Here is a 26,989-nt window from a genome sequence, read left to right on the forward strand (position 1 = left end):
TGAAAAATTGAGATATGTGGAAAGGAGAAATTTCATGTTAGCTCCTGATTGTTGACCTCCTGATGGATGGCCATTCCTGTCTTTCTGCCATGTGTTACTCCGACCTTAATGTGTACTTGATATGCTATATGTTTGTACACGTTTGACATTATCACTTAGGTATTTCCTATGTTCTAATACTTTTGATATCCTTGTTCTCTACATAATTTTCCATCGGATGAATGTAGTCTAAACTCCTTACTGCTAGATAGCTTTGGCATACAATGCAGTCTTATTTCTCTTCCAGGGAAATTGAGATGTAAATGATAACCTACCAGTTTCAGGTGTACCACATAATGATTTAATATCTGTATATATTGCAAAATAATTAGATAATAAGTTAACCATCACCACAGTGAAAATTTTTTTCTTTTTCTTTTTCAATTTATTTTTTGGAGAAAGTGCAAGTAAGGGAGTGAAAGAGAGAGGGAGAGAGCGAGAATCCCTCCGCACTGTCAGTGCAGAGCCTGATGCAGGGCTTGAACTCATGAACTGTGGGATCATGACCTGAGCCCAAACCAAGAGTTGGACGCTGAACTTACTGAGCCACCCAAATGCCCCTACAATTTTTTTCTTTTGATGAGAACTTTTAAAATCTATCCTTAGCTACTTTGAAATATACACTACAGTATTGTAGTCACCATGCTGTATGTTTCATCCCCATGACTTATATGTCCAATAAATGAAGTCCAAACCTTTTATAATATAGTCTCAATCATATTGACATCTTTTCATCAGTCTTTTGTTTTCCTGACCTGGGATTCAGATAAATCTGGCATTCATGCTTTCTCTCTCTATATTCTGAGGTGTCCCACTGAGACAGAGGGTAGAGGGAGGTAGACCAGGGAGGAGGCTTGATCACTGGTAGGTTGCAGTGCCCATGTGGGGAGGAAGCCTAAAGAGAAGGAGTGATCTTGGTATGCTAATTGCTTGTGACAAGTGGATTCCTTGATTGTTCTTACTGGTATTGTTAAATGTTTATAAGAAGAGCTTTAGCTGCCTTTCCATGCCTATCTAATTAGTAAAATTATGGAGGCACCAGAATCTCTTTCAATGGAGCCACACAGTAATTATGAAAAACATGTCACAGGATTTCTTAGGGTGAGTCCCCCAGTAGAGTTGGGGATGCTCAGCTAGCTTTATTATTCTTTAGGCAGCTCGTTTTTTTCATGTGCTCTTTCTCAACAGGTTGGGGTTACAGCTGAGTGTCTTTGGTGAGCCTCCTTTGTTACACTGTGTTCCAGACTTGAGATTCAAGATAGATTATTAAGGCAACAAACATTTGAAGCTCTACCATGTGCCAGGCACTGTACAGAGTGTGGGGTATTTATTGATAAACCATTCCTCGTGGGATTTATAGTCTGGTAGGCATGATGGCTGTTAATGAAATGATGATACACCATAAATGACTACACACACAAAACCTTGATGGCTCTGATAAATATGAGGAACACCTAATACAGGAACCTGAGCTGGCTTGAGGTGGTCAGAGAAAGCTGGCCTGAAGGAGTAGCAATTAAGCTGGTAAACAAAAGAAGAGAGAATGGAGAAGGAGAATGAGAATGTGCTAAGTGTGGAGGAGCACGGCCCTGGGAAGAAGAGAAAGTAAGCTTGTGTGGCTGGAGTAGAAGAGTGAGGAGGGGTGGGGGCAGGGAAAGAGGAGGAAGAAAAAGTAGGTAAGGGTGTCAGGCGAATGCCATGGTGTTTCTTGGAGGACTCTGCTGGGGCAAGACTCCATTTTTCTCCCCATTGACTTGCTTTGTAAAGCTTTCAAACTTGTTTGCCTCAATTTCTTCACCTATAAAAATGGGTGGGGGGATATTGATACTTAGTTCGGGGATTGTGCAAATAGATTGCTCATAAATATTTCCCAAGTGACTACAAAGTGTCAGCCATCGGGTATATGATGATGCTTTGTCCCTTTTCTGCGAAAATCAAGCACAGAGATCATGCACCTCGGTGAATAGTAGATGTAGCAGAGTGATAAGTGTAGCTTGAGAAACGAGACTGCCGGGTTGGAATCTCCCCACGGCTTCCTAGCCCAGTGTCTTTTAGAAAATTAAATTCTGTAAGCTTTAGTTTCCTCGTGTATAAAGGAGGAAACGTAACAATGGCTACTCCTAAGGCTACTGTAAGTGATATGTGCAAAGCAGTCAGCCCAGCACTTGGTACCACAATGAGCTGTACACATGTTTACTTATCATTCTGGCTTCTGGAGCTAATGGAGGTTTAATGGGATGTCATTGTGAATTTGCCAGTGGAGGTAGAAGTCCCTTACACATTAACCGGGAGTCTCCTGGCATCCCCACTACTTTCTGCTGGTGATTTCAGTTTCTTTAAAGCCGCTTGGGTGAGTCACCTCAGACTTTGTTAAAGAAGGGCTGCAGAACCTAACTGTGGAACATCTGTCCCCCGCCCCCAATCACACAAATTGCCCCATGGACAGTTGGCAGTTATGAATTAGCCAACTTTCTCTGTGCTCAGAAATGAAAAGCCATCTGCCATTTCGAGTTGGTAAGTGTTGCTTTACCTTTTTGGGGCCAATCTTACCGTGAGCTTACCTGGCTAGAAGGACGTGCTGCATCTCTGTCTGGATTCTGCCATATTGTGAGGTTCTCTGTGTAAACATGTTGTCATTACTAAGATGTCACCTACATCTTCCATCCATCAAGGCTGAGGTGAGCTGCCTGGGTGTTTGTTCTGTCATGTTTGTGGCTGCTGCTGTTCTTGCTCCTCCCCCCCCCCCCCCCCCACTAGCTGACCAATGGAGAGTTTCCTCCGATATTAGGCTGAGTAGCTGCTGTGCTACTGGACTTTCAGTGAGAGAGATACTTGCAGAGAAAGAAAAATGCCAGGATAATGGAAAACACATGGGTGTTCACTTCTGCACAGCAATCCTGCAATGAGTACCCTCTTTCTCCTGCCTTGTAAATGCTTAGTCATCTTTTTGGACTCTGGCTCAAAGATCTATCTTCCACCATGCCCTTCCCAGCCTCTGCTGGTCCTCCTTCCGTTGTGCATTGCCCTGCTCTACCTGTTTTTCGCAGGTGACAACCTTGCTTCTGCGGCTATCCTCAAAGGCAGGAGCCGTATTTATACTGGCTCACAATCCTCACCCTGTCATCAAGCAAAAGGGAAATGAAGTTGCTTCTGTATCAGGCAGACAAGAGTGTGTGAATACCATAATTTCTTTGACCTCCTCCCTTCACCCAGTACTTCTTTTTTTAACTGATGCTTAATCATCACATTAGCATTTTTAGCCTGTAAAAATGACTAGGTAGAGCCATTTCATCCTAGGAAAGGAAAAGCACTTAACCCTTGCTGCTGATGTAGCACTTCTTAACTAGATCGTGTAAAATTCCTGGATGTTTGGAATGACATTTTTTTTTTTTAAGTGTAAAATGTTCACTGTAAGTGGTGGTTTGTATGGGAGATTACCCCGATGCAATGGTAGAGTCCAAGTATGCTCCCAGAGGTCACAAAAGTGCCTCACTAACCAAATTCAGATGCTTGAATCATGCAGCTTATTAAGTAAAGTCAAAATGTCCAGGAGGAAGCAGGGGAAAGAAATGGAGTAGGAGTATAGGGTACAGGCTGGGTGAAAGATGGTTTACCCCACCAGATTCCTGGGTCTAGCATTGTTGATGTATTCAGTCTTTGGCCCATCAGCTTCTTTGCTGATTCAGCGGTTACATGGACAGGAATAGAGGTTATATAAAAGGTGGTGGTGGTGGTGGTGGGAGGTGAATTTCAGTAAGTGGGAGGTGCCAGATGCTAACGTGTATCCTGTCTTGGAGAGGACAAGTACTTCTGGTCCCAGCTTTAGTTACCAGTTAATCTGGTGAGAGTGATGGGTTTGATTAGCATTTTTTCAGGCAGAGTACAAATGGGGCCAGAATGGGAATGGGGTGAGTGTCACAGATGGCTATCCGATTTAAGGTTGACATAGCTGTCATCCTGAAGGTGGTGTGATATGTACGTTGTGACTTGGTTCTCCCACCCCATTCTATTTATAGGTAACATGCTTAGTCAATCCTTTTTATCTATGTTCAACACACCTATGTTTCATTTATTTGATTGACGATTAACATGTTTCACAGGTATCTAACTTGCTGTCTATATTTAACACTCCCTACGAGCTTTATTCATCCCACTTGTTTTTCTTGTTCTCTCTAGAAGAATTGAATATTCCTAAATAATATAGCAAGCACATTATAGTGGTTGCATATGCCAGTACAATATTCAGTATAGATTCTCCTTAATTGGCTTTCATTGGTTGCTTTTTTAAACCTAGGGGGGAAAACCCATTTACCGCGAAGTAGGTGACCTATCACTGGTTCCAGTAATTGACAACTTTACATTTATGTTGATTTGGAAAATCAGCAGAGGAGAGAAATTGTAGAATCTAGTTGTTTCATGTGTAGAAAACACCTTCAGTACCCTCTTTTGCCAGGTGACTATTCATTTCCATGAATAGAAATGGAATGTTGAGGCCTGGGAAGAACTTGAACTCCCTGATCTCTAGTCATCTCAGTTTTCAGATAGGGAGTGTGAGACTCAGAGGGGTAAAGTGCCTTATCCAAGGTCACATAGCTAGTTATCTATAAAACTTGGTAGTCTTTAGTCTCTTCAAAACTGGTTTAGTGTTCTTATATGTTGTAATAAGTGAGATTACGTTCTGGTGTTCTTTTAGCAGCTGAATTATGGTAAGCATTTACTTGAGAGAGCTTTTCTGAAAATGAGAATGCACATAAAGTCTCAATGTTTGAAAATAGATGATTTTCTTTACATTTCACTCTGATGAGTGCTAATAGGGTATCTCTGTTTCAGTGTGCCAGTCATTTACAAAAAGAAGTGAGAAGCTGGCAGAGGAAATGCTCAGTTCTGTAGGAGGGTTGGGTGAGCAGCAGTGTGGTTGAGTTGGATTAGACCGTTAGATGGGGTGTCCTATAAATGGGAGGGGTCGAATTGGCACCGAAAGTGATTTTCTCTAATTTAATAGCCACTGACACTTGATAAGTGTCCATTTATCTTCTCCTTTTCCAAAGGGTATCTTATTGGTTTCTGACTGTAATATTTGCGGTTACTTGACATAATAATAGAAATGATAAAGATAAAATAGAAAATAAATCCAGTAAGTCTGTATTGGATGCCTGTTTCATGCCAGGCACGGAGAACTGTGGATACAACAATGAATGAATGACTGTGCCTGTCCTTGTGGAGCTTCTAGTCTAGAGGGGAAAGAAAATATGGTAAAAAAAGATCATGAGTAATAGAAGGGAAAAATGGATCATAATAATTAAGTGGTATGGAGAAAATAACCAGAGAGGTGTGTTCGATATCAAAGGAGAACCTGCTTTGGAGGGCGTGACCAGCAGGTTGAAATCGCAGTACGAGCTAAAGGAGCCAGGCATGGGAAGGGTGGGGGGAAGAGCTCTGGGGGGAAAAGGGAAGAGTAGCACAAAGACCCTGAGGCAGGGGTGGGCTTGGGTATGAAAGAAGAGTATGGAATTGGGTGGGGGAGTTTGGCAAGAGTCAATTGGTGTGCGACCTTGCAGGCCATGCTAAAAAGCCTGGATTTTTATCCTGGGAGGACTGGGAAGCCATGGAAGGGTTTTTAGCAAGAGCCTGAAAGGATGCTGATCTAAGCTTTAAGATGAGCCTTTGGGCTGCTGTGTAGAAGGGAGAAGAGAAGGCAATAGAAGCAGGGAGACCAGTTAGGAAGCTGTTGGAGGTGCCCCACTAAGAGAGGGTGGCAGCTTAGGTAAGAGTTTCAGAGCGGAATTGGGTGAAGGTGGACGGATTCCAGACATGGGAGCCCTCACAATTTGCTCTTGAGTAGGATCTGGAGGGTGGAAGAAAGGGAAGACTCTGGGACAAGTTCTGGTTTTTGTGGCTTGAACTGAGAGGTCCCATTTGCTAAGAGTGAGAAGTCCAAGAGAAAATAGAGGGTTGGTGGCAGGGGCGAATAACAAGAGCCTGTCATAGGTATATAAATTCTGAAATGCTTATTAGACCTTCATGTGGAGATATTAAGGATATTGAAGATGTATCTGTAGCTTAAGGGAGAGGTTGGGATGGCACATAGACACACTGCAGTGTCATTGGCCAGTGGTGCTGGGATGATGTCTGAGAGAATGGAGTGATGGGTGAGGACACTCGCCACTGATAGGCCTGCTGGGGGAAAGTGTTATGACTATCATGCTGCTTGAACGTTGCTCACTTTGCACTGGACTCAAGCTTTAGAATCCTCTAATGAGCTCTCTGGGCCAACACTGCCAACCAGCTAATTCCTTTTAGATGAATACAGAAGGAAATAGCAAAAAGGGAAAAAGGAAGATGTAAGTTAATCTCAGATGTTTTTTTTTTTTTCCTTCCTGAACTAAATTCTAGGTGGAATTTATTAGGATTTTTACCCAGCAGTAATAAAAACGTTAACAAACATTTGCTAACGATCTCTAGTTTACAAAGTGATGAGTTCATATGTTTTAATAGATCACGAATATTATCTTGCCAAGTCTTCAGCTGGGATTTTGGAGAAGGTATAGAAGCATTCCCTGAGTGGCTCTTATCTCTACCCTTGACAAAAGTTGAAAGCTTGCCACTTGACAGCACAGTAGTGAAGGACTTTCTTTGGGTAGGAAAGCAAATGTCCAGGTGGGTTTTATCTTGGTAGGGTGCTGTGCCTGGGTTAGGTGCCCCCACTCTGGAGGACCAACCATGCTTCTCACCTTGCAAAGCTGACTTCTACAGCTTGAAGATGGTGCTGTTCTTTGCTGCAAACTTCAAACAGCAACTTGTAGAATTACACCGGGATGGAGAGACCCTGAGAAATGACCTAGTTCACCATCTCCCCCATTTTGTAGATGAGGAGACTGAGGCCCAAGGTCAGGTACTAGAGGATTTTTTTTCTGTTGGAAGCCACTCTTTTTATTTTATTTTATTTTATTTTATAACCTTATAGTAAAGCTTGTGCTATAAAGAAGGAGGGGGCAGAGGCAGAGAGAGAGAGAGAATCTTAAAAGGGCTCCATGCTGAGCAAGCTCCCCCAATGTGGGGCTTGATCCCACAACTCTGGGATCGTGACCTGAGCTGAAATGAGGAGCCAGATGCCCAACTGACTGAGCCATCCAGACACCCCAGAAGCCCTGCTTTTAGGATGAGGGTCTTCAAGGTCCATATAGTCTGTGATGTAGCTTGGGCAACACAGCTTTTCAAGATCTTTCTTTTTCAGACTCTTGGAGAAGTAACCAAGGAGTTCCCCCAAAGAGGATGCGTTCAGGGCATGAGTAAAGGCCACCAAACATGCCTTTGGTATCCCTTTGTTGTCTCTGAATAGTTTGCTCTAATTCTGTTCTGTTGGTGGCCAGTTTCTGATTTGAGGAAGTATAGTGTAAGATAATGAGAGTGCCTAGTTTATCGTGATAAGGGAGAGTCTGAGTATGAAATGATGAATTGTCTTATCATGCAGGATTTGTAGAATTCCTGGCCAGGAGCAGTATTAGCTGGATTCCCATACCTCTAAGCCTGCTGAATTGACCTCAACTTCAATATTTCATGAGCAGGGCCATCCACTCCATGTTTACAGAGAAATTCCAGGCACGCTTATGGATCATGAACATGCCTTGTATTCTTCAAGCAAAAATGGAGATGTCTGGCATTATTAACACTTGTAAATCTCTGCTGGGTACAAAACAAGGACAGGTTTCCCTCTACAAATTGTGGAGCAAAAGAAATGGAGTCCCCTGGGAAAAGTGAAATTGGAAGCTGCTGAGTGGCATTTGGATCCTAAACACAGGACTCTGTGAATTTGGGATCTACTTATTTGTCTCTCACTTTTTTTTTTTTAATTTTTAGTATTTATTTGGAGAGAAAGAGCGAGCAAGGAAGAGTGAGTGCATATGAGCAGGGGAGGGGCAGAGAGAGAGAGAGAGAGAGAGAGACAGACAGACAGACAGAATCTGAAGCAGACTCCAGGCTCTGAACTGTCAGCACAAAGCCTGATGTGGGGCTCGAACCCAGAACTGTGAGATCATGACCTGAGCCGAAGTCAGATGCTTTATCTACTGAGCGGCCTAGGCGCCCCTATCTCTCACCTTTGTTTTTGTTTTTGTTTTTGTTTTTTTGTTTTTTGTTTTTTTAACAGCAACTTCATCTGTTTGTAGCAGGCCACATTGCCCAGTGTCCTGTCAAAATTTGTCAGAAAATCACTGGCTGACCAATTGTGAACTTGTCCAAGTGACAAGGGGGTACAGTGACAGAAGTGGCATTTCTGGGTTTTGCATTGAATGAATGCTGCTGTATGAAATGGTGGATGGTACCTGAAAAAGTATTGGTGAGTGGTGGGGTTGCGGTGGGGGCGGGGGAGGATGATAGATATGATATGGATCCTGTGGACATTTTTAACTGCATCTTTTCTCTTCTCTTTTTCCCTCTTCTTCTTCTGTATTCCTTCATTCTCCTCCTTGTTCTCTTGGCCCCTGTCTGTTTCTGTTTTTCCTTCCTGACTCCTAGAAACAGAAAGAGAGATCCATGCAGCCCCTCATGTGAGTGAGAAGTTAATCCAGCTGTTCCGGAATAAGAGCGAATTCACCTTTTTGGCCACTGTACAGCAAAAGCCATCGACTTCAGGAGTGATCCTCTCCATTCGAGAGCTAGAACACAGGTAAGCTATACTTTTGCAAATGTATTTACAATTGATGGACTATACAAAATGCCTTGGAATTTGAACGTTGTATCCTTGAGAGCATGCCCCTAGCTGAGGCCTTGTTGCTGTTGAACACATTGGTAGATTGTCTTTGCACTAAGAACTTACCTTTGGCAAAGAGGTTTTCTTGTTAACTCTCCAAAGACCACTCATGAGTGTCTTTCTCGCCTATCTTCTGTCTTCTGGTAGTCTTTGCTCCTATGAAACCACATTCTATGTCCTCTTGAAGTCTTTAAGAAAGTCCTATTTAACAACCTTCAATGAGCATTACTGTGTGTTTACTCTATACAGGAACTGTGCTGGACACAGGAATACTAAGGCGAATAATCCAGAATTTCTATTCTAAGGATCACATAAGCTAGTAGGGAAGATGGACAGATGTCATGAAGTATTGTAGCAATATGTGTTTAAGGAATAAAGGTATTAATGGTCAATTCTGAAGGGTCATGGTAAGCTAAGGAAGCCTTCAGAAAGGATTGTGGTTGTATAAATAAAGGTGACTATTGGACAGGCTGAAGGAGAAGGAGTAAGGGATGGGCAGACAACATTCCAGAAATTGGTTGCTATGATTTTGGGAAGGAAAAAGGGGGTGGGGTCAGTGGTTGGCACATTGTGTGTGTTGGGGAAGCTGAGGAGTTTGGGGTGGGCAGTGAGGGGTGGTACTATAGAGGTAGGTAGAAGCTAGATCATCTCAAAGCTTTGAGGCCATGTTGAAAATTTGGACTAACGTCTCTATAGATAGTGGGAACCACGTAAGGGTTTTAAGGTTGAGGAAAGAGGATTCTGTTTTAGGAGTTTAAAGTAATGATAATCTAAGACAAGTATAGAAGCTTCCAGAGAGAGATCGGTGAGTTGTAGCCAAGGAGAGGGCAAAGACTGTCCATCAGGCTTCACTCTCTGAAGGCCTCCTCCATAGGTCTCTAAAGTGTGCGAATCCAGAAGCCCACCCCCAGGCCAAAGCATCTGGGCAAACAAATGGGCCTCTTTTACAGAGAGACTTGGCAGCATATTTCCGTCTGCCCAGACCTCTCTCCCGTTGTTTAAGTCCCCTGGGACCTGGGAATGCAAACTTCCTGTGGGTTTTAGAACCAGGTGATCAAGTAGTGTCCCCTGAGCAGCGGCCACAAAAAAACTCAGGCACCAGATGAGTGTAAAAGCTCCCTTCTGGGAGAGGGTGGTGCTCAGGAATGTGGCAGAGGGAGGTGTGAGGCGGCACTCATTGGCTGGAGCACAGCAGAGGAGGAGCGTGAAGATGTCACCCCCTAGTCGTGGTCCTGGAGGGTATTCCCACAGGCTCCTGGATGTGTTAGATTAGATGCCAGCCCCTCAGGGCAATGCTTCAATATACGCGAATGAGCTGCTTTTCCTCAAAGTCTGGGCAGATCAGCTGCCTCTGAGCTGGGCCCCGACCTCATGAGTCTGAGTGCAGGAGCCCTTTAAGAGCAGTTTCTCAGATCATAACAGCTTTGGGGGCTTGTGGACGTGGGGGCTTGTCTCAGAAGTACAGGTCTCAAAAGCCAGGCTTCCCAATGTGGAGTTCAAACCCTTAGCCCCTACGGTAGAAGCTCTGGGTTTTGAGTTCCCTCCTGATGGTGGGTCTCCATGCCAAGGGTAGGGTTTATAGTGAGGTTGTGTCCCAGGCTCTCCTACCTGCTTCCATGTGGATGCTTTTTTCCTTATTTGCTCACTGAGCTCGGCTGGACTTCGGTTTTTTTCCAGAAGAAATTGTTGCATAAGTAGCTGTAGACTCCGCCTGTCTGTGGGAAGAATTGAATTCAGGATCTTCCTGTGGCACCATCTTGAATTTGAGCCTCCTGGCCAATTTTAGTTTTTAATACTAACTTTAGTAGTCCACAGCCTACGTGTACCCGTGGGCTTGGATACCAGGGAACAGTGAAGCCTGTGACTGAGAACCTGTCCAGGGAGGTGGGAGGTGGAGGTGGAGCTTCCCAGGAACAGAAGCTCCCAGCCCATTGAGTGTTCCATCCTCTCTTGGGACTTGATTTACAAAACACAAAGTCAAAGGCAAAGTTACCAAGAATTTCCAGATGGTGATGGCACAGTGGAACCCTTCAGAGTGTAGGATCTTGTGCAACCCACTGGTCACATGCTGTGAAGCTGGCCCTACCTACCTTGCAGCAGACATGGTAGGTACCCTCCCCTCAGATCTCTTGTAGGTTCTCTGTGCCCTTTGCCTGGTTTTTATGGGCATTGCTTCTGAAGGCTGGCACCTAACTTTCCTCAGAGCACTGCCTGTTGGCCTCTGTAGCCACTACACAGAGAACAGAAGTGTCTGGGAGTTCATTTATCCCCCAGGCAGCCTGTAGTCTATGACAGAGTGTAGGAGTTGGAAGCCTTGTTCCCTTGCTTTGGAGGCCTTAAGGCCAGACCAGTTCTGATGTTTGAATCCTCAAGTGCTACCTGGAATGGAGGGGGGTTGAGGCTTCCATGTCTGCTCCTTCTGTCCTTCCCCTCCTCTCCTGGGAGCATTTCCTTGAAGTGCTGAAATCACTTGCTCCCAAATTCATGTGTCAGAGTCTGCTTCTGGGGAACCTGAGTTCCGATAAACCTTCCTTTACCTATTTAGGTTGACCTATCTAGTAGCAGTAAAACTGAGCCAAAAACTGCATAAAGGCTTTTAATAGATTAGGTCGGTGGCTCAGGAAGATCACACAGAGTGATGGCTCTGGGAAGGGCCAGAATTCTGGCAGGTCGGGGAAACAGAAGGATGTATTAAACAGGAAGAACGGTGTGGGCAGCTACAGGAGAAATGCAGGAAAATGGAACTTGTGGGGGCAGGGTGGAGAGGTGCAGGGAATGGACCAATTTTGCTGGAGCAGAGGGTCTCCATGTACATCTTCAGCAGAGGTGAGGACCAAAAGTTCTCTTTTCAATCGTTGAATTCGATCTCAGCCTCAAAGGGATGTGATGGACCCTGCTCCTTCTTCTGAAGGGATGTTGTCAGCGTAATAAATTGGCTGTTTGTGGGTCAGCCCAGAGAAAGAGAGGTAGCATGTGTTGGAGAGGAGGTATGGCTTCGAGGCCAAGTGTGGTGTAGATTAGGAGGAAGTATAGGTTCTTGTCACTCAAAGGTGGAGGCGTCAAGCCAGTGTCGGCTTCACAGACATGAAAGGGTGACATGCTTGTTCCATTGGGGCAACGTAGTGGAGTTGGGGGTGAGGGTTGCCTCAGTATGAGGGCCATCTAAGTGTCTGAGAGTGGAATGTAGAGTCTTTATTCTCAATTAAAGCAGAGGGGGGAACTTCCCAAAGACAGGCGAGAAGGAAGTGGAATGGCCAACCGTTGTAGAAAGAGCAGACCTCAGAGTTGGAGTGATGGAGACTGGAGGTTCAGGCTCTTCTGCACTGTTTCATGTCTCAGCTTAGTTTCCTGGTCAGAAAAAGGGAGGTGGTCATCTACTTTGCAGGTTGCTGTAAGGTGAAAGATGATTGTGCACGCGAAGTGGCCTGCTCTTAATAAATACACATTTCTTCTTGTCTAAGCAAAAGATTTAAAGCTACTTTCAGGGTTTTTCTCTTTTGAAATCTTCAAAAAAATTTTTTTAATGTTTATTTATTTTTGAGAGAGATGGAGACAGAATGCGAGTGTGTTAGGGGGAGAGAGAGAAGGAGACACAGAATCCGAAGCAGGCTCCAGGCTCTGAGCTGTCAGCACAGAGCCTGATGTGGGGCTTGAACTCACAAGCTGTGAGATCATGACCTGAGCCAAAGTTGGACGCTCAACCGAGCCACCCAGGTTTCCCCTCTTTTGAAATCTTTTAAAAAACGGAACTCCTTTTAGTAAAGGTTAAAAAAAAAAAACAAAATCCAACGACTTGTGTTGCCACAGAGTCCTCTGATGCCACCTTCTCTTCCCTATCAGGTTTCTAATAAAACCTGAGGATCATTGAATAGAGAATCATCTGATCATTTTTCATTGTACTAGGAAAACCTCAGGTCTTGACTGAAAAACAATAAACATGCAGATATAGAACATTCCCCTCCCCTTTGGAGTTCTGTGGTGCCTTCTTCCATGTTTGGTCTAATCAAGGCAAAGTATAAAGAATTGGAGGGGTGCCTGGGTGGCTCAGTTGGATAAACATCCGACTTTGGCTCAGATCATGATCTCATGGTCCATGGGTTCGAGCCCTGCATCGGGCTCTGTGCTGACAGCTCAGAGCCTGAAGCCTGCCTCAGATTCTGTGTCTCACTCTCTGTCCTCTCTCTACTCCCCAACCTGCCCCTTCTTGTACTCTGTTTCTGTGTCTCAAAAATAAATAAATATTAAAAATAATAATTAAAAAAAAAAAACCGATTGGCCGAATTGGGGCACCTGGATGTCTCAGTCAGTTAAGAATTTGGCTTTTGATTTTGGCCCAGGGCATGATCGAATGGTAGGTGAGATCGAGGCCTGTGTCATTGACCCCTGTATCGGGCTGTGCGCTGACAGCATGGAGCCCTCTTGGGATTCTCTCTTTGCCTCTCCCCTGCTCGTATTCTCCCCACACCCCCAAATAAATAAACAAACATAAAAAAGAGAGAATTGACTGAATCTGTAATATACTGGTTATGGGTAATAAAGAAGTCCTGGTTTCCACCCTTAAAGAGATATTCATCCAGTTAAGGAGATCTGTGGTATGGAAGAGGAACATACGATAGTATATTTTTAGGAATTAGGCAATTTGAAGCCAGCAATGTTCCCATCTGTAATAGAGAATTTTCAATCATTTTTCAGGTTTCTTATTGTTTACCAGGATAACTGTGTCTAGAGGAGCAAATTGTCTTGGAGACATTTGTCATGGATATCTGACCAGGTGTAAATGATGACCAAGATTTTGAGGTTTTTGGTTCATAGCAGGGGGTTTAGGGACCTGGCAGATTGGAAAAAAAAATTGGAATCTGTCAGGGATCTGACAGACTGGAAAGCGAGACTCCCTGGGTTCTTTTTATAGTTCTTAATCACGTGATCCACATTGAATCATTCATGATCCAGATGAATTAAATAAATATTGGCAACAATTGGGATATGGGAACTTAGATTTCTAGATAAATTAAAAAAATTTTATGTCTCAGTTTTTTTTGTTTTTTGTTTTTTGGCTTGTTTTTAGTATACTCAGAATTATGCATTCAATGCAATCTTTTACAAATTTCCATTACCTCCAAGAGAAATCTCACCCTTTAAGCTGTCACTCACGAGTCTCCCTATTAGTAACCCAGCCTTAGGCAAACACTCCTCTATTTGCTAGCTCTGTGGATTTGCCTATTTTGGCCATTTCATATAAATGGAATCCTACAACATATGGTGTTTGTGACTGGCTTTCATTTAGGATGTTTTCAGGGTTCTTTCATGGTGATAGTGTGTGTCAGTATTAATTTTTTTTGAATTGTAGAATATTGCATTGTTTGGATATACCATGTTTTATTTATCAATTGGACATTGAATTTTTTTCCAGTTTTTGGTGATTATAATAATTGTGAAGTTTTCTGTACAGGTTTTTTTTGTGGACATATGTTTGTATTCTCTTGGGTGTATAACTAGAGGTAGAATGGCTGGGTCAAGTGGTATCTGTGTTTAACTGCTAAATTGCCAATCTGTTTTCTAAAGTACCTGTACCATTTCACATTCCCACCAGTGTAAGAGAGTCCCAGTTCTTTTTTTTTTTTTTTTTTTTATATCCTTACTAGTTAACTGTCTTTCTCTTTGATGTTGCCATCCTAATAGGTGTGATATGACCCCTCACTGTGGTTTTGAGTTCTATTTCCTGATGGCAAATGATGTTGAGTGTCTTCATGTTTTACTGGCTGCTTATATATCTTCTTCGGAGAAATAACTATTAAGGTCATTTGCCTGTTTTAATTGGGTTGTCTTATCATTTGTAATACTCAGAGATCCAAGTCCCTTTCTCAGAAACCTGACTTAGATTTTCCAACTTTGTGGATTGTCTTACTTCCTGGAAACCTTAAGTTTTTAAATTGGATGTCCAGTATATCTGTTTTTTTGTTATTGTTGTTTTTGTTGCCGTTGCTTTTGTTCCGAGAAGCCATTCTTCATATGAGGCTATTAAAACTTCTAGGATTGGGATGCCTGTGCGGCTCAGTCGGTTAAGCATCCGACTTTGGCTCAGGTCATGATCTCACAGTTCATGAGTTCGAGCCCTGCATGGGGCTGTGTGCTGACAGCTGAGTTCGAACAGCTCAGATTCTGTGTCTCCCTCTCTTTCTCTCTGCCCCTCTGCTGCTCGCATGTGTGTGCGCGCACTCTCTCTCTCAAAAATAAATATTAAAAGAGACTTCTAGAATTTATTTAAAAATTTTGTAAGGTTAGCTCTTTATGCCTTGGATAGATTATAACTTATTTTTGTCTGTCTGATGTGAAGTAGCAGTCCAACTTCATCTTTTTGCAAGTGGATAACCAGTTCCAGCACCATATATGGAGTATTTTTTTCCCCAGTGAATCATCTTGGCTCCCTTGTCAAAGATCAAATATCAATTAATTATAATGGGGAGATTTATTTCTGGACTCTGAATTCTATTCCATTGATAAGTGTCCTTCTGCTGGTACTATTTTGATGATTGTAACTTTCTAGTAAGTTTTGATATTAAGAAATGTGAGCCCTCCAACTTTGTTTTTCAAGGTTGTTTTGGATGCTCCAGTCCTTGAATTCCTAAATGAGTTTAGGACCAACTTTTTTTTAAGTTTTATTTAAATTCCTGTTAATAGTTTCAGGTGTACAATGTAGTGATTCAATACCTGCAACACTTGGTGCTCATCACAAGTGCCCTCCTTAATCCCCATACCTTTTAACCCATACCCTCGCTCCCTTCTGGTAACCATCAGTTCGTTCTTTATAGTTAAGAGTCTGTTTCTTTTATCTCTCTCTCTTTCTCTTCCCCTCCTCCTTTCCTGTGCTGATTTGTTTTTTAAATTCTACATGTGAGTGAAATCATAGAGTCTTTCTCTGACTGACATATTTTGCTTAGCTTAATACTCTAACTCCATCCACACTGGTGCAAATGGCAAAATTTTATTCTTTTTTGTGGCTGAGTAATGTTCCATTGTGTATATATAACACATCATCTGTATCCATTCATCAGTTATGGGCTCTTCCCATAGTTTGGCTGTTGTAGATAATGCTGCCTTTTTAATGTCTGTAAAGATGTGAGCTGGATTTTCAAAGGGATTATGTTCAATCTATAAATTGATGTAGGGATTATTGCCATTTTAGTAATAATAAATTATCTCCAGACCTGGACTTTTTTTTTTTTTTTTAACGTTTATTTATTTTTGAGACAGAGACAGAGCATGAACGGGGGAGGGGCAGAGAGAGAGGGAGACACAGAATCAGAAGCAGGCTCCAGGCTCTGAGCCATCAGCCCAGAGTCCTACGCGGGGCTCGAACTCACGGACCGCGAGATCGTGACCCGGGCTGCAGTCGGATGCTTAACCGATTGAGCCACCCAGGCGCCCCTGGACTGTCTTTCTATTTAGGTCTTCTCTATTTTTTAAACAATGTTTTGTGCTTTCAGAGTATAAGTTTTGCATGGGTTTTGTTTATTTTTTGAATTATAGTGGCATAAAAAATTATACGATAAAAGGAATTATTTTCATAATCTCATTTGGCTCATGGCTACTTTATAGAAATGTACTTGATGTTTGCATGTTGAACTTCTATCCTGCAGGCTTGCTAACCTCACTAATTTGATTAGTTTTTAGTGGATTTCTCTTAATTATTACATGTAAGATCTTGTCATCTGCAAATTGGACAGAAAGAAGTAAAACTATATCTGTCTGGTTGCCTCTTATTTTCTTGCCTAATTGGCTTGTCTAGAACTTGGAGTACAATGTTGAATAGAAGTGGTAAGAACAGAGAGTCTTGAAAGCTTTTCCATGTTTCATTTTTGATGTTAGCTGTGTATTAGATGCTGTTAACCAGGCTGAAGTTCCTTTCCGTTCCTAGTTTGTGGAGTGGTTTTTTAAAATTTTGTTCCTTTTTGTTTTATTGTTTTGTTTTTGTTTTTCATCATGAAAGGTTATTTTTTCAAGTGCTATTTCTGCATTTATGGAGATGATCATGCTTTTATTCTGTTCCTTATTGATGTGGTGTATTATACTAATTGAATTTTGGATGTTACACTAAGCTTGCATTTCTGGGATAAATCCCACTTAGTCATGTTGTATAATCCTTTTTCTATATTCCTGGACTTAAGAGTATGTTGTTGAGAATTCTTATATCAATATTCATAAGAGCTACAGGTCTATAGTTTTCTTTTGATGCCTTTGTCTACTTTTGGCATTGAATCTTTACCTGACTTTAAGCTATGTGCAGTGGTTTTGTTTTTTTTTTCCCCCTTGTAAGCCAACACTTGCTGATTGTGTACTATGTGCCAGGCATTTGAGTTTTAGTTTTTTTTTTTTTTTTAAAGATGATCCTCTTTGATTGAAGGATACAATTTTGTATTTTGAAAATGTCTCTCAAATTCCAGTATTTTTTTCAGCTATTCCATTTGTGTCCCATTTTCTTGAATCTCTATAATTGTGATGAATAAAAAACAGATTAAAGGTCCTTGCAAAAGACAGGAAGCCTGCTGATAATCCTGTCTTTAATATGTACCTAATCTGATCAGAAACTACCAGACCTTATATTAAACAATCCATCCTACATCTAAGAATATAGGTATGTATATATATGTAGTCCTGTGTGAAGGAAATTTAACTTTATTTCCGATACACTGGAAGGCCAAAAAATGAATAGTGGTTACATTTTATTAAATACCTCTTCAGTGTACCTCTTGAGATTATGAAAGGGAGAAAAACATGAAAGTAACAGAATCACATTAGAGTCCATAATGTTGAACTCTTCCTGGGGAAAATCCTTAAATACATCTACTAATGTTGTCTTTGGGATTTTTGCAACAATATTAAAAACAGTAGTAACACTAATAGTAGTAACTAGTATTCAAGCACTGGTAAAAGGGGCATGGTCTTGAACACTTGACAGGAAATTCATTACACACTTAGGAACTCATTAATAAGTGAGATAGTAGATTTGTGTGTGTTAATTTGAGGCTTTTTGAATTCCTCTCTGGACTTTAAGTTTATTGGTAATACTTCTTCTATAAATGTTTCTGGTAGAATTGACCCGAAAAGGATATGGGCTGATACTTGTTTTTTGTGGAGGCTAGGAAATCTTTCACTACTAAAATGTTCATTTTCCATTTCTCTTATGGTATTTTAGATAATTTTAAGCTCTTATTGGTCAACTTACATTTTGTCAAAATCATTTCATCGAGCTGTGTCTTTGGGGGGGGCAAATAGTTGGACATCATATTCTTTTTATATTTGTAATGGGAAATACCTGTATTTCCTTTTTGGACAGGGTTATCATGGGGTTGTGTAATTTATTGGCCTTTCTAATGAAACTGCTCTTTTATTGGTTAAGTCTTTTTCATTTTAAAATCCATTGATTTCTGCTTCTTGCCTCCTTTTTGATCATTTTGTGTATGTTTAGTAGCTGCTTGGATGTTTTCAGTATTTAGTAAAATCACTGAAGGCTTCATGTTTTCTTGTGAGTATTATTATGAATGCAGCTCATTGATGTTGCTATAGTTCTCCTTTTCTGTATTTTTCTGTAGTTCTTAATTTCAGCTTGACTTCCTCTTTGACCCATAATGGAATGTTTAAGTGTTTAATCACTTTGAAATTTTTAATGTGTGACTTCTAGTTTTATCGAAGAAAAAAAAAGTGCTGTAACATTTATAGATTTGAGATCGCTGAATTTTTTTCTGGTGACTTGTACATGTTAAATATGTTTTTGGTGGCACATTTAAATGAATGGGTAGTCTTTGTGTGAGTATCGATACATACAGATATAACTTCGTATGTAACACTTCCCAGTTGTGTTATTGAATTTGCCACTTGTGTACTTATTTGCCACTTGAACTATGACCTGAGAGATGTAGACCAATAGCTTTCTATGATTAGAATTTTGTCCTGTTCTCCTTTGGTGGGCTTAAGGGTCAGGCCTGGAAAGGTCAGGCATGAACTGTACCACATCTCATTGGCTAGTACTGGGAAATTTGGTCTAGAATTGTGCCAAAGATGAGAGAACATGGGTATTGGAATAACTAGGCAGTCTTGGTCTTGATTGTTTGGGATGTTTCCAGTTTAGTCTGTGCCCAAATTAGGAAAGTAGTGTAGGTGAGAGATTGTATCACAGGGTTGTTTTTTTTTTTTTTAAACATGTAGTACTTTTATGTACATAGTATGTACTTAATAAACACCGACTATATCAACAATTTGTTTTCTCCATCCCTGGTTAGGGTTGCTTAAATTTCATGACCAGTTTCAGAGGTTCACATGGAATATATTTTCCCAGGCACAGATATTGCCTTGGATAGACTACATATTGTAGAAGACAGTGAAAAGGGCAAAGGTGTTGATATCTGGAGACTCAAATGAATAATATCTTGGAATTTTTTGTGAGGATTAGAGGTATTTTTGTAAAACATCTAGCATAGTTCTTGGTACCTAACAGGACCTGCCCAAAAGCCATGAGGATTGTGGCATTGAAGTGGAATTTTGATACTGAGGGAAAGCAGGATGCTGAGGAGAGGGCAGATAAACATACAGTTAATTTTTTTTAGTTCAGTGGTTAAAGGAAAATGATGTCTATCACCCAAACCTTCTGGTAGCATTCAATTTTCAGTCAAAAGTTCCCTTTGCTGATGAAGCACAATGGGGGAACAGCGTACTGGATCTGAACACTCTCCTCAGTCATCATGTGCTCCATGGGAAGTAATCATCCAATTGCCTTTTCCAAAGCCGGGGGCCAGAGAAACTGCATTTACTGTTCTGGGAATCATGGTTTCCAATTTCTACTAGGCTTCTGGCTACTCTAAGGCAAGGCCATTATTGAATTAATGGCAGAAGAGTTCTTTAAGTGCTGAATTCTTTTCTAGCCAAAGGCAGACATCTCTCTCACCTGACGGGGATCCAGCAGTCAGAGGTGGATCATCTGGGAGATTTTGATGCCTTAAACCAGGAGTGAACTTCTTGGCACAGCAATATTTGGAAACTCCCTAGGTAACTGAGCCAGTTGAGTTCCCATGAAGATCTTAAGTGAGTAGATGAAATGAAATGGAAAACTTAAATATAGGGACGATTGAAAATGTACCTGTAGGTAGCAGTTGAAGTATACTTTCAAGTAATGGGCACTCCATTATTAATTCTAATCTGTATTTCAAATTTCATGAATTTTTTTTAAAGTACCAATAGAGCACATTGGAAGAGCAAAAAGATGAATTTGTCTTTCTGAACTCTTAATATCATTGCAGATTTAAAGTTTATTTTTCCTGATTCAAGTGGGTTAATACAGAGCTTTGCTAAAATGGAAAGCTTAATTAACATAGATTAAATCTAATTGAACGTTCTGCCAGTGTACACAAATCTATAAGATAAAATGGTAAATCTTTTGTTTTTCTATTTTATTCCTAAATTACAGATAAAATTAAGTCTGAGCATAATTAGGAAGCTGAAAGCAAGGGGTCTGAGAAAAAGCTTTCTGTGGAACACTTCTGTGAGAAGATTAAGAGGACATTTTTGGTTTCCTAAGAGGGCCTTTCTTTCTTATCGAATGAAACTTTATATTTCAAAAGATACCCTTTAGTTTCTGGAGTTATTGTGGTGGAAACAACTTTCCACTTTGATGTCGGATAGACCTGGGTTCAACTCCTGGCTCTATCAATTACCAGATCTGTGAGCTTTAGGAATTAATTTGCCTCAGAATCCTTTTGTGTAGAGTGAAGGTATCCATTACTATGCCATGGAGTCCTCGAGAGGCCAACAGGAGTGCTGGAGTTAATGGTTCCCCCCACGTCTCCTATCAAGGCCCTACACAAGTGTCATTCTCCTTCCTCTCTTCATGGCTGCTTTTCATATCTGCTAGTTCTTCCCCCAAACACTTCAGAAGGAAAAAAGGTAGGTATTGGGACTTCCTGACCATTCGAAATAGGGCTTAGGTTTTCACCTCGGGAGGTTGTTATAATCCAGAGTAATGGGTTGTTCTCCTGGAATGCATTCTATAATTTCTGAGCGGGTTTGCCTTCTTAATTATGAATGATTTCAGCTAATATTTAAGTTATTTTGTACTCTCAGATAATTGAATTGGCAGAACGGAGGATAGGAGGTGGGGGGAGGACCGTCTAAAAGAGTGTGACATGGTTTGGTGAAGCCAGCCCAAGAGGACTTTGGCCTGGGACAATTAAAAGTACATTTCCAGTAATTGAACTTTTTACGTAAACTTGAAAGTTTAACTCTTTCCTCGAGGAGAATCCAGTGTAAAGGTGTATTTACGAAGTAGCTGTTTTCAGTTGTTATGTGGCTTGCATTTGGGAAGGTAGGGAACAACCTTCACATTGGAATCTTGCCCTAAGCAGGATCTAGCCATGCTGCTTTGGAAGTATTACTGACAAGTCTCCACATTCCAAACACAATGGAGAGGCCTTGGATTTAGGACTATGCTTGGGTTAGACTGTAAGCTCCCTTTTCAACATCCAGGAAATGTTAATGGAAACTCTGCAAATACTGTTGTGTGGTGCTACATGCTGGGCTACAATTGTGAGGCACACAGTGATGAAGATAGTCAAACCCCAAAATGTATAGTTAGTCCTCTGACGAGAGGACTCAGGGATCAGTGTGTGGGGTGCCTTCTATTGCCCACTGAGAGGCACAGGCAAAATAAGTAGAAATCCATCTAGAAGACGAGAGGGAGGGAGAGGGTTCTGGATGGGGCATGAGTGAAGGGGCAAGAGATGGGGGAGATCACGGTGCCTTCAAAGAACTGAAGGAAATGCTGTGTTAATGGAGGGTGGGGAGACCATAGGTAGGGCAGAAGGAGCAAGCTGTGGAAAGAAGGGAACCTGGAGAGTCAGGCAAGAAGCCAGATGATGAATGGCTTTTAGGCAGTTAAAAGGGTTTGGTGTTTTTTCTTGAAGCAATTGGGAGCCATGGAAGGGATTTAAGTGTAGGTGGGCATGATTTGTTTCTGAAGAATCACACTGGCTGCTTGGTGGAGGCAGCTGGAGAGGACAAGACTGGAGCCAGAGGGCCAGTAGGAGGTGGCTGCAGCTGTGAAGAGCCTAGGTTGTAACCAAGAGGAAGGGTTCTAGACTAGGTCAGATAATGGTGTTGTAGATAGAGGGAAGTGGATTCAGAGATAATAGGTAGAGTGAACTGGTTGTTGTTCAATGTGGGATGTTGGGGGCCAGACAGGGAGGAGTCAAGGGTGATACCAAGGGTTCTAGCTCAGGCTATAGGGAATTCTTTGTCCTAAGCAGGAAGGGAAGGAGGGTGCAGGTCTTGTTTTATCCCTGTGTTCATGTCACATGACATAGTTCCTTGAATTTGTTCTAGTTTTCAGTTGAAAAAGTTAAAAATCTAGAAAAGCAGGGTACCTGGGTTCTGCCATTTAAGCTTCCAACTCATGTTTTGGCTTAGGTCATGATCTCACGGTTTGTGGGATTAAGCTCCAGGTTGGGCTCTGTGCTGGAAGTGCAGAGCCTGCTTGGAATTCTCTCTCCCTCTCTGCTCATCCCCTGCCAGCGCTCTTGCTCTCTCTTGCTCTCTCTTGCTCTCTCTTGCTCTCTCTTGCTCTCTCTTGCTCTCTCTTGCTCTCTCTTGCTCACTCTTGCTCTCTCTTGCTTACTCTTGCTCGCTCTCTCTCTCGCTCTCGATAAATAAATAAGCTTAAATCCTAGAAAAGCTAAAAAGGGTAATAAAGCATGGGAAATAGTCTCTGATAAATGGGATCACTTGCTTTTAGATGGAGGTGGCTCCTTGGAGGAAACAGCTAAAATGAAAATACTAATCTAGAGATTCTTCCAAATGCTAGGAGACAAGACACCTGGAATCTGGGTTTTTATCCTTTTTACCTTTACACCCAGCAGAGTGGAGACACTGCTTCCAGGGACAGTTTCAAGGCTGTAGTATGCGTTAGCAAGTAGTAATTTTCAGACCGAAATGAAAATGAGTGGAAGGATTTCACGTCAGGGAAATAAGGTTTTTCAGGAACACACTAATTAAGTAAAATTTAAGTCTTTGACGGAAGAAATGAAGCTGTTCAGATGACTTTTGACCTTAATTGAAGAGTGGAAGTATCATAGCAATAGAGTATAATGTTTTGGGCAAATTGCTCATGCTTGTATGTATGCATATTAGATTTTGGATTGCCTGGTGTCTGAGAAATGGAAAAACAGCAAATGAAGCCATTAACCTTTACTTTTTTTAGTAAAAAAGTCACAGTTTCATTAATATTTATGCATAAAATCACTTAAGTTCATTGGAATTCTAGAGAATTGGAACTATTGTCTTTGACTTTCCTTGGAATTAGTAGTTGTAAAACACTTGCATGTCTGGGTAATATGTATTCATTCATTTGGTTCTGCGGAGAGAAATATGGACAGATAAGCCTCTTCACAGATGAAAGATTTAATCCTGTGACTTGCTGAGTTCTGGGTGGAAGGCACTCCAGACTGTGAATCCATTGATGTGGGTGATGCCATAGCATGGTTGCTGGGCCTACAGTTAGAAGACATGAGCTCAAGTCTCTGTTCTGACTGTGAATACCCAAGAGCTCTTGGTCAGGCCCCTCCCTGTACCTCAGCTTATTTACCTGTTACATGGGAATTCATTATTCATCAGTTACTTAGCCGTGTTACACAATAATCTATGGGCAGGAGCATTGGACTCTGCAGTGGTGAAGACGATATGCAAGTGACTTGTCTTCGGGAAGCTTGTGTTTAGTGGGGCAAGTCAGATAAATGTGGGCAAAATTAAACCTAATGACAAATGTCAAGGAGGAAGCTAGAACAGACAAGGGATGAGTGACAGGTCAGTGGAGAAGGGAGACTGCCAAAGAAGGTTCTGTGAGGATCAGACACTTACACTGAATCCAGGAAAGGGCCGATGATGAGTAAATCAGAGGAGTGTCCTAGGTAGAAGAGACTGGAAGTACAGTGGTCCTGCAGCAAGATCCAGCCTGCTGTGCTCAAGGGATAGACTGATGGTGTGTATGGAGCTTTGTAAATTGAGGGTGAGGAAAGTGAGGTGTTCTAGTTGAGAAGATGCTAACAGTAATAGCTGCCTTGACAATTTCAGTATATGAGTGCTTCATAAATGACCAGGTGTGATATTTATATAGGCCATATAATTTCAGGTCCCAAATCACTTACTGACCACCAACCATATGCCAAGAAAATTTACCCATCCATGAGAACTGTTGCTTGGAAATCAAAATGACTTCATAATTTGAAGCTGCAATCACATAATTCTTTGAATAAATGAACTCTGCTAGTGCTGTTTGTTTAGATCTGCCCCCTTCACTGACTGAATTGGTTGCCAATAATCATAGCTTGGTAGAACTGAATTGGCAGTTTACCACCTGCGCCATTGTCAGGTCATCTGGAGATGACCCGAACAAACTTATTCCAGCCAGTAATAGCCTGCCCTGACAGGTGAAGGGTCTCCTCCCAAGAAGACAGTTGTGACCCAGAAATGGGGGGAGTATACAGTATGTGGGAGCAACACGCCGAGGAGATCGTTGTGGCTGGTGTGCACACCCTAGGACAGAAACTGCACGGAGCCACAGCAGTGACCTTGTCAAGCTCCTGTTGAAGGGTAGCCTTGCAGGATTTGTTGATGAGCACAGACTTGAGGATAAAGGTCAAAATGGCAGGCCTGTAATTGACTTGCACAAGGACTTCATTTGCCTCATGTCATAATGGCCCCTATGACATTCTTCCACTAAAAAATTTAAAAAAAAATTTTTTTTTCAACGTTTATTTATTTTTGGGACAGAGACAGAGCATGAACGGGGGAGGGGCAGAGAGAGAGGGAGACACAGAATCGGAAACAGGCTCCAGGCTCCGAGCCATCAGCCCAGAGCCTGACGCGGGGCTTGAACTCACGGACCGCGAGATTGTGACCTGGCTGAAGTCGGATGCTTAACCGACTGCGCCACCCAGGCGCCCCCCACTAAAAATTTTTTAAAAATTCCGAATTAATAGCTGACTCTTAAAAATTGGGTCATTTGGCCTAAAAATCCAGCTTTCTAGCTTCTCATGGAAAAACAGGACCATGTGTTCTTCGGATTGCCAGCCCCTGGCTGTCCTGATTGTTTCCATGTGACTGCGAGACCATGTGTTGGTAGCCGTTTTTTTTGTTTTTTGTTTTAAATGTAGACTTAAGAAAAAAAAAAGTTCTTGTACTCATGTTTTAATGAAAAGAAAGGGACCGCTTGTTTGAAGAAAACAACTAGAGGGCGCTTGGGTGGCTCAGTTGGTTAAGTATCTGACTTGGGCTCCGGTCATGATCTAATGGTTTGTGAGCTGGAGCCCCACGTCAGGCTCTGTGCTGTCAGCATGGAGCCTGCTTTGGATCCTCTGCCTCCCTCTCTGCCCCTCCCCTGCTCATTCTATTTTGTCTGTCTGTCTGTCTGTCTCTTTCTCTCTCTCAAACATAAACTGCTAAAAAGAGACACAAATCCCAAAGTGATTTTTAGTTCACTTGAGGCCTGTGAGATGCCTGCTTGGCCCTTGCAGCCATGGAGATGCAGCTGCCCCCTCTGTAGGGGTTGTGGTGCTGGTGAGGGTTTCCAAACATGGGAGAGTGACCTCCTGAGGGGAGATGGTGGCTTCCAAGCTAGAGGTCATAGGTGGCTGTGCAAGGATGCCTTTACTGTGCTGCATCTTTGTTGCTAATGAAAGGAGGTGGGCAGTTGAGGACTTGTGGTTTGTAATAGGTGCTTTTCAAATTGAGAAAGAAGAAAGAACTACAAGAGCAAGGAGCTGGAACTGGCGGGGAACTCCATGGGTTCCACACAGTATTACACCTTCCAAGCAAGATTTATGTGTGAAGCTGCCTTAGATTGTTTTCTACAGATCACCTCAAAGACATTTCATTTTCCTGTGGCCATGGTCACCACGTTGTCTGAAGTCCGATTTGGAAACTTCTAGTCTGGTGAGGAGTTTCTGGCTGACTCGAGGAGTAACTTTGAGTTTGGAAGACCATGTTTGGTTCCTGAAATCGTGGAATCTTTGGGAAGTGTTAGTGACCAACTGGGAATAGGCCAACAAATGATCATGCGGTAACAGCCCTTGAAAAGCTGGGCTGCGTAGTCCTCAGTGGAGTTTTAGCAGAATTGTCTTTGTAAAAACAGATCTGCGTGAGGAGTTTAAATGGGATGGTGAAAATTACCATTGCTGGGCCGTTTGTCTCCTCCTGATTTGACTCTGGGTACTTGGCTCTCTGCTTTGGGAAGATGGGATAATCTCTCTCTGGATCTTGTATATTCAGTGTCTTAGAATCAAGGTAACACAACAAGAGGTAAGAACGCCTTGTAGAGGTTTCCGGTATTCCTTCTTTTAAAAAGCGCACAGGAAGTCCTTTGGTGCTTTTTGACTTCTGTCTTAGAAAATCTTGGGCTAGCAGCTATTACCCTCTGATTACCCTTACTGGTGACTACCTTTAGACTGAATTTCCACTTGTCTTGAGACCTAGTGAAAGGGGGAAAATGGATACCGACAGTGTGCCACTTGTTTGACCTTCAGTATCTCATTTATCCCCATCACCACCAAGATGATTATTTTTCACCTTTTGAGATTAGGAAATTGCTGTTCAGGGAGGTTGAGTAATTTGTCCAGAATCTTGCAAATAGAAGAAGTAGAGCCAGAATACAAAGCCAAGCGTGAGCATTTGAAATAAGGCCCAGGAGGGTCTTTAAGGATTTTGACACACTGTGTTATCTTTAAATAATCATGTCTGTCTGTCTGCCTGCCTGCCTGCCTGCCTGCCTTCCTTCCTTCCTTCCTTCCTTCCTTCCTTCCTTCCTTCCTTCCTTCCTCCTCTCCTCTCCTCTCCTCTCCTCTCCTCTCCTTCCTGTTTTTATTTTATTTTATTTTTTTATTTTTGAGAGAGAAATAGAGCGAATGAGTGCGTGCATGTGCAGAGGTGTGGGAAGGGCAGAGAGAGAAGGAGACACAGAATCTGAAGTAGGCTCCAGGCTCCAAGCTCTCAGAACAGAGCTCGATGTAGGGTTTGAACTCCCAAACTGTGAGATTATGACCTGAGCTGAAGTCAGGTGCTTAATTGACTGAGCTACCCGGGTGCCCCTAAATATCATTTTTCACCTCTTAACTGCGGTATTGCTTCATGTGAATAATTAGTGTTGCTGAGTTAGACGTGTTGAGA

At 42.1% G+C, this 26,989-nt stretch overlaps 1 protein-coding gene across 5 annotated transcripts in view; it reads left to right on the forward strand.

The window, feature by feature from the left end:
• Positions 1-26,989, forward strand: part of NELL1 (neural EGFL like 1) — an 883,212-nt gene that overhangs the window by 75,384 nt on the left and 780,839 nt on the right. For 4 of the 5 annotated variants that reach the window (XM_003993068.5, XM_003993069.5, XM_045039061.1 and 1 more), the window contains one exon: positions 8,554-8,704. In XM_003993068.5, coding sequence (XP_003993117.2) covers positions 8,554-8,704 — 151 coding nt within the window. Of the gene's footprint in view, positions 1-8,247; positions 8,375-8,553; positions 8,705-26,989 lie in introns of those variants that run through there. The other variant, XM_045039063.1, reaches the window with a different exon arrangement.

This window comes from Felis catus, chromosome D1 (assembly GCF_018350175.1).
Source record: "Felis catus isolate Fca126 chromosome D1, F.catus_Fca126_mat1.0, whole genome shotgun sequence".
Taxonomy (NCBI): Eukaryota; Metazoa; Chordata; class Mammalia; order Carnivora; family Felidae; genus Felis; species Felis catus.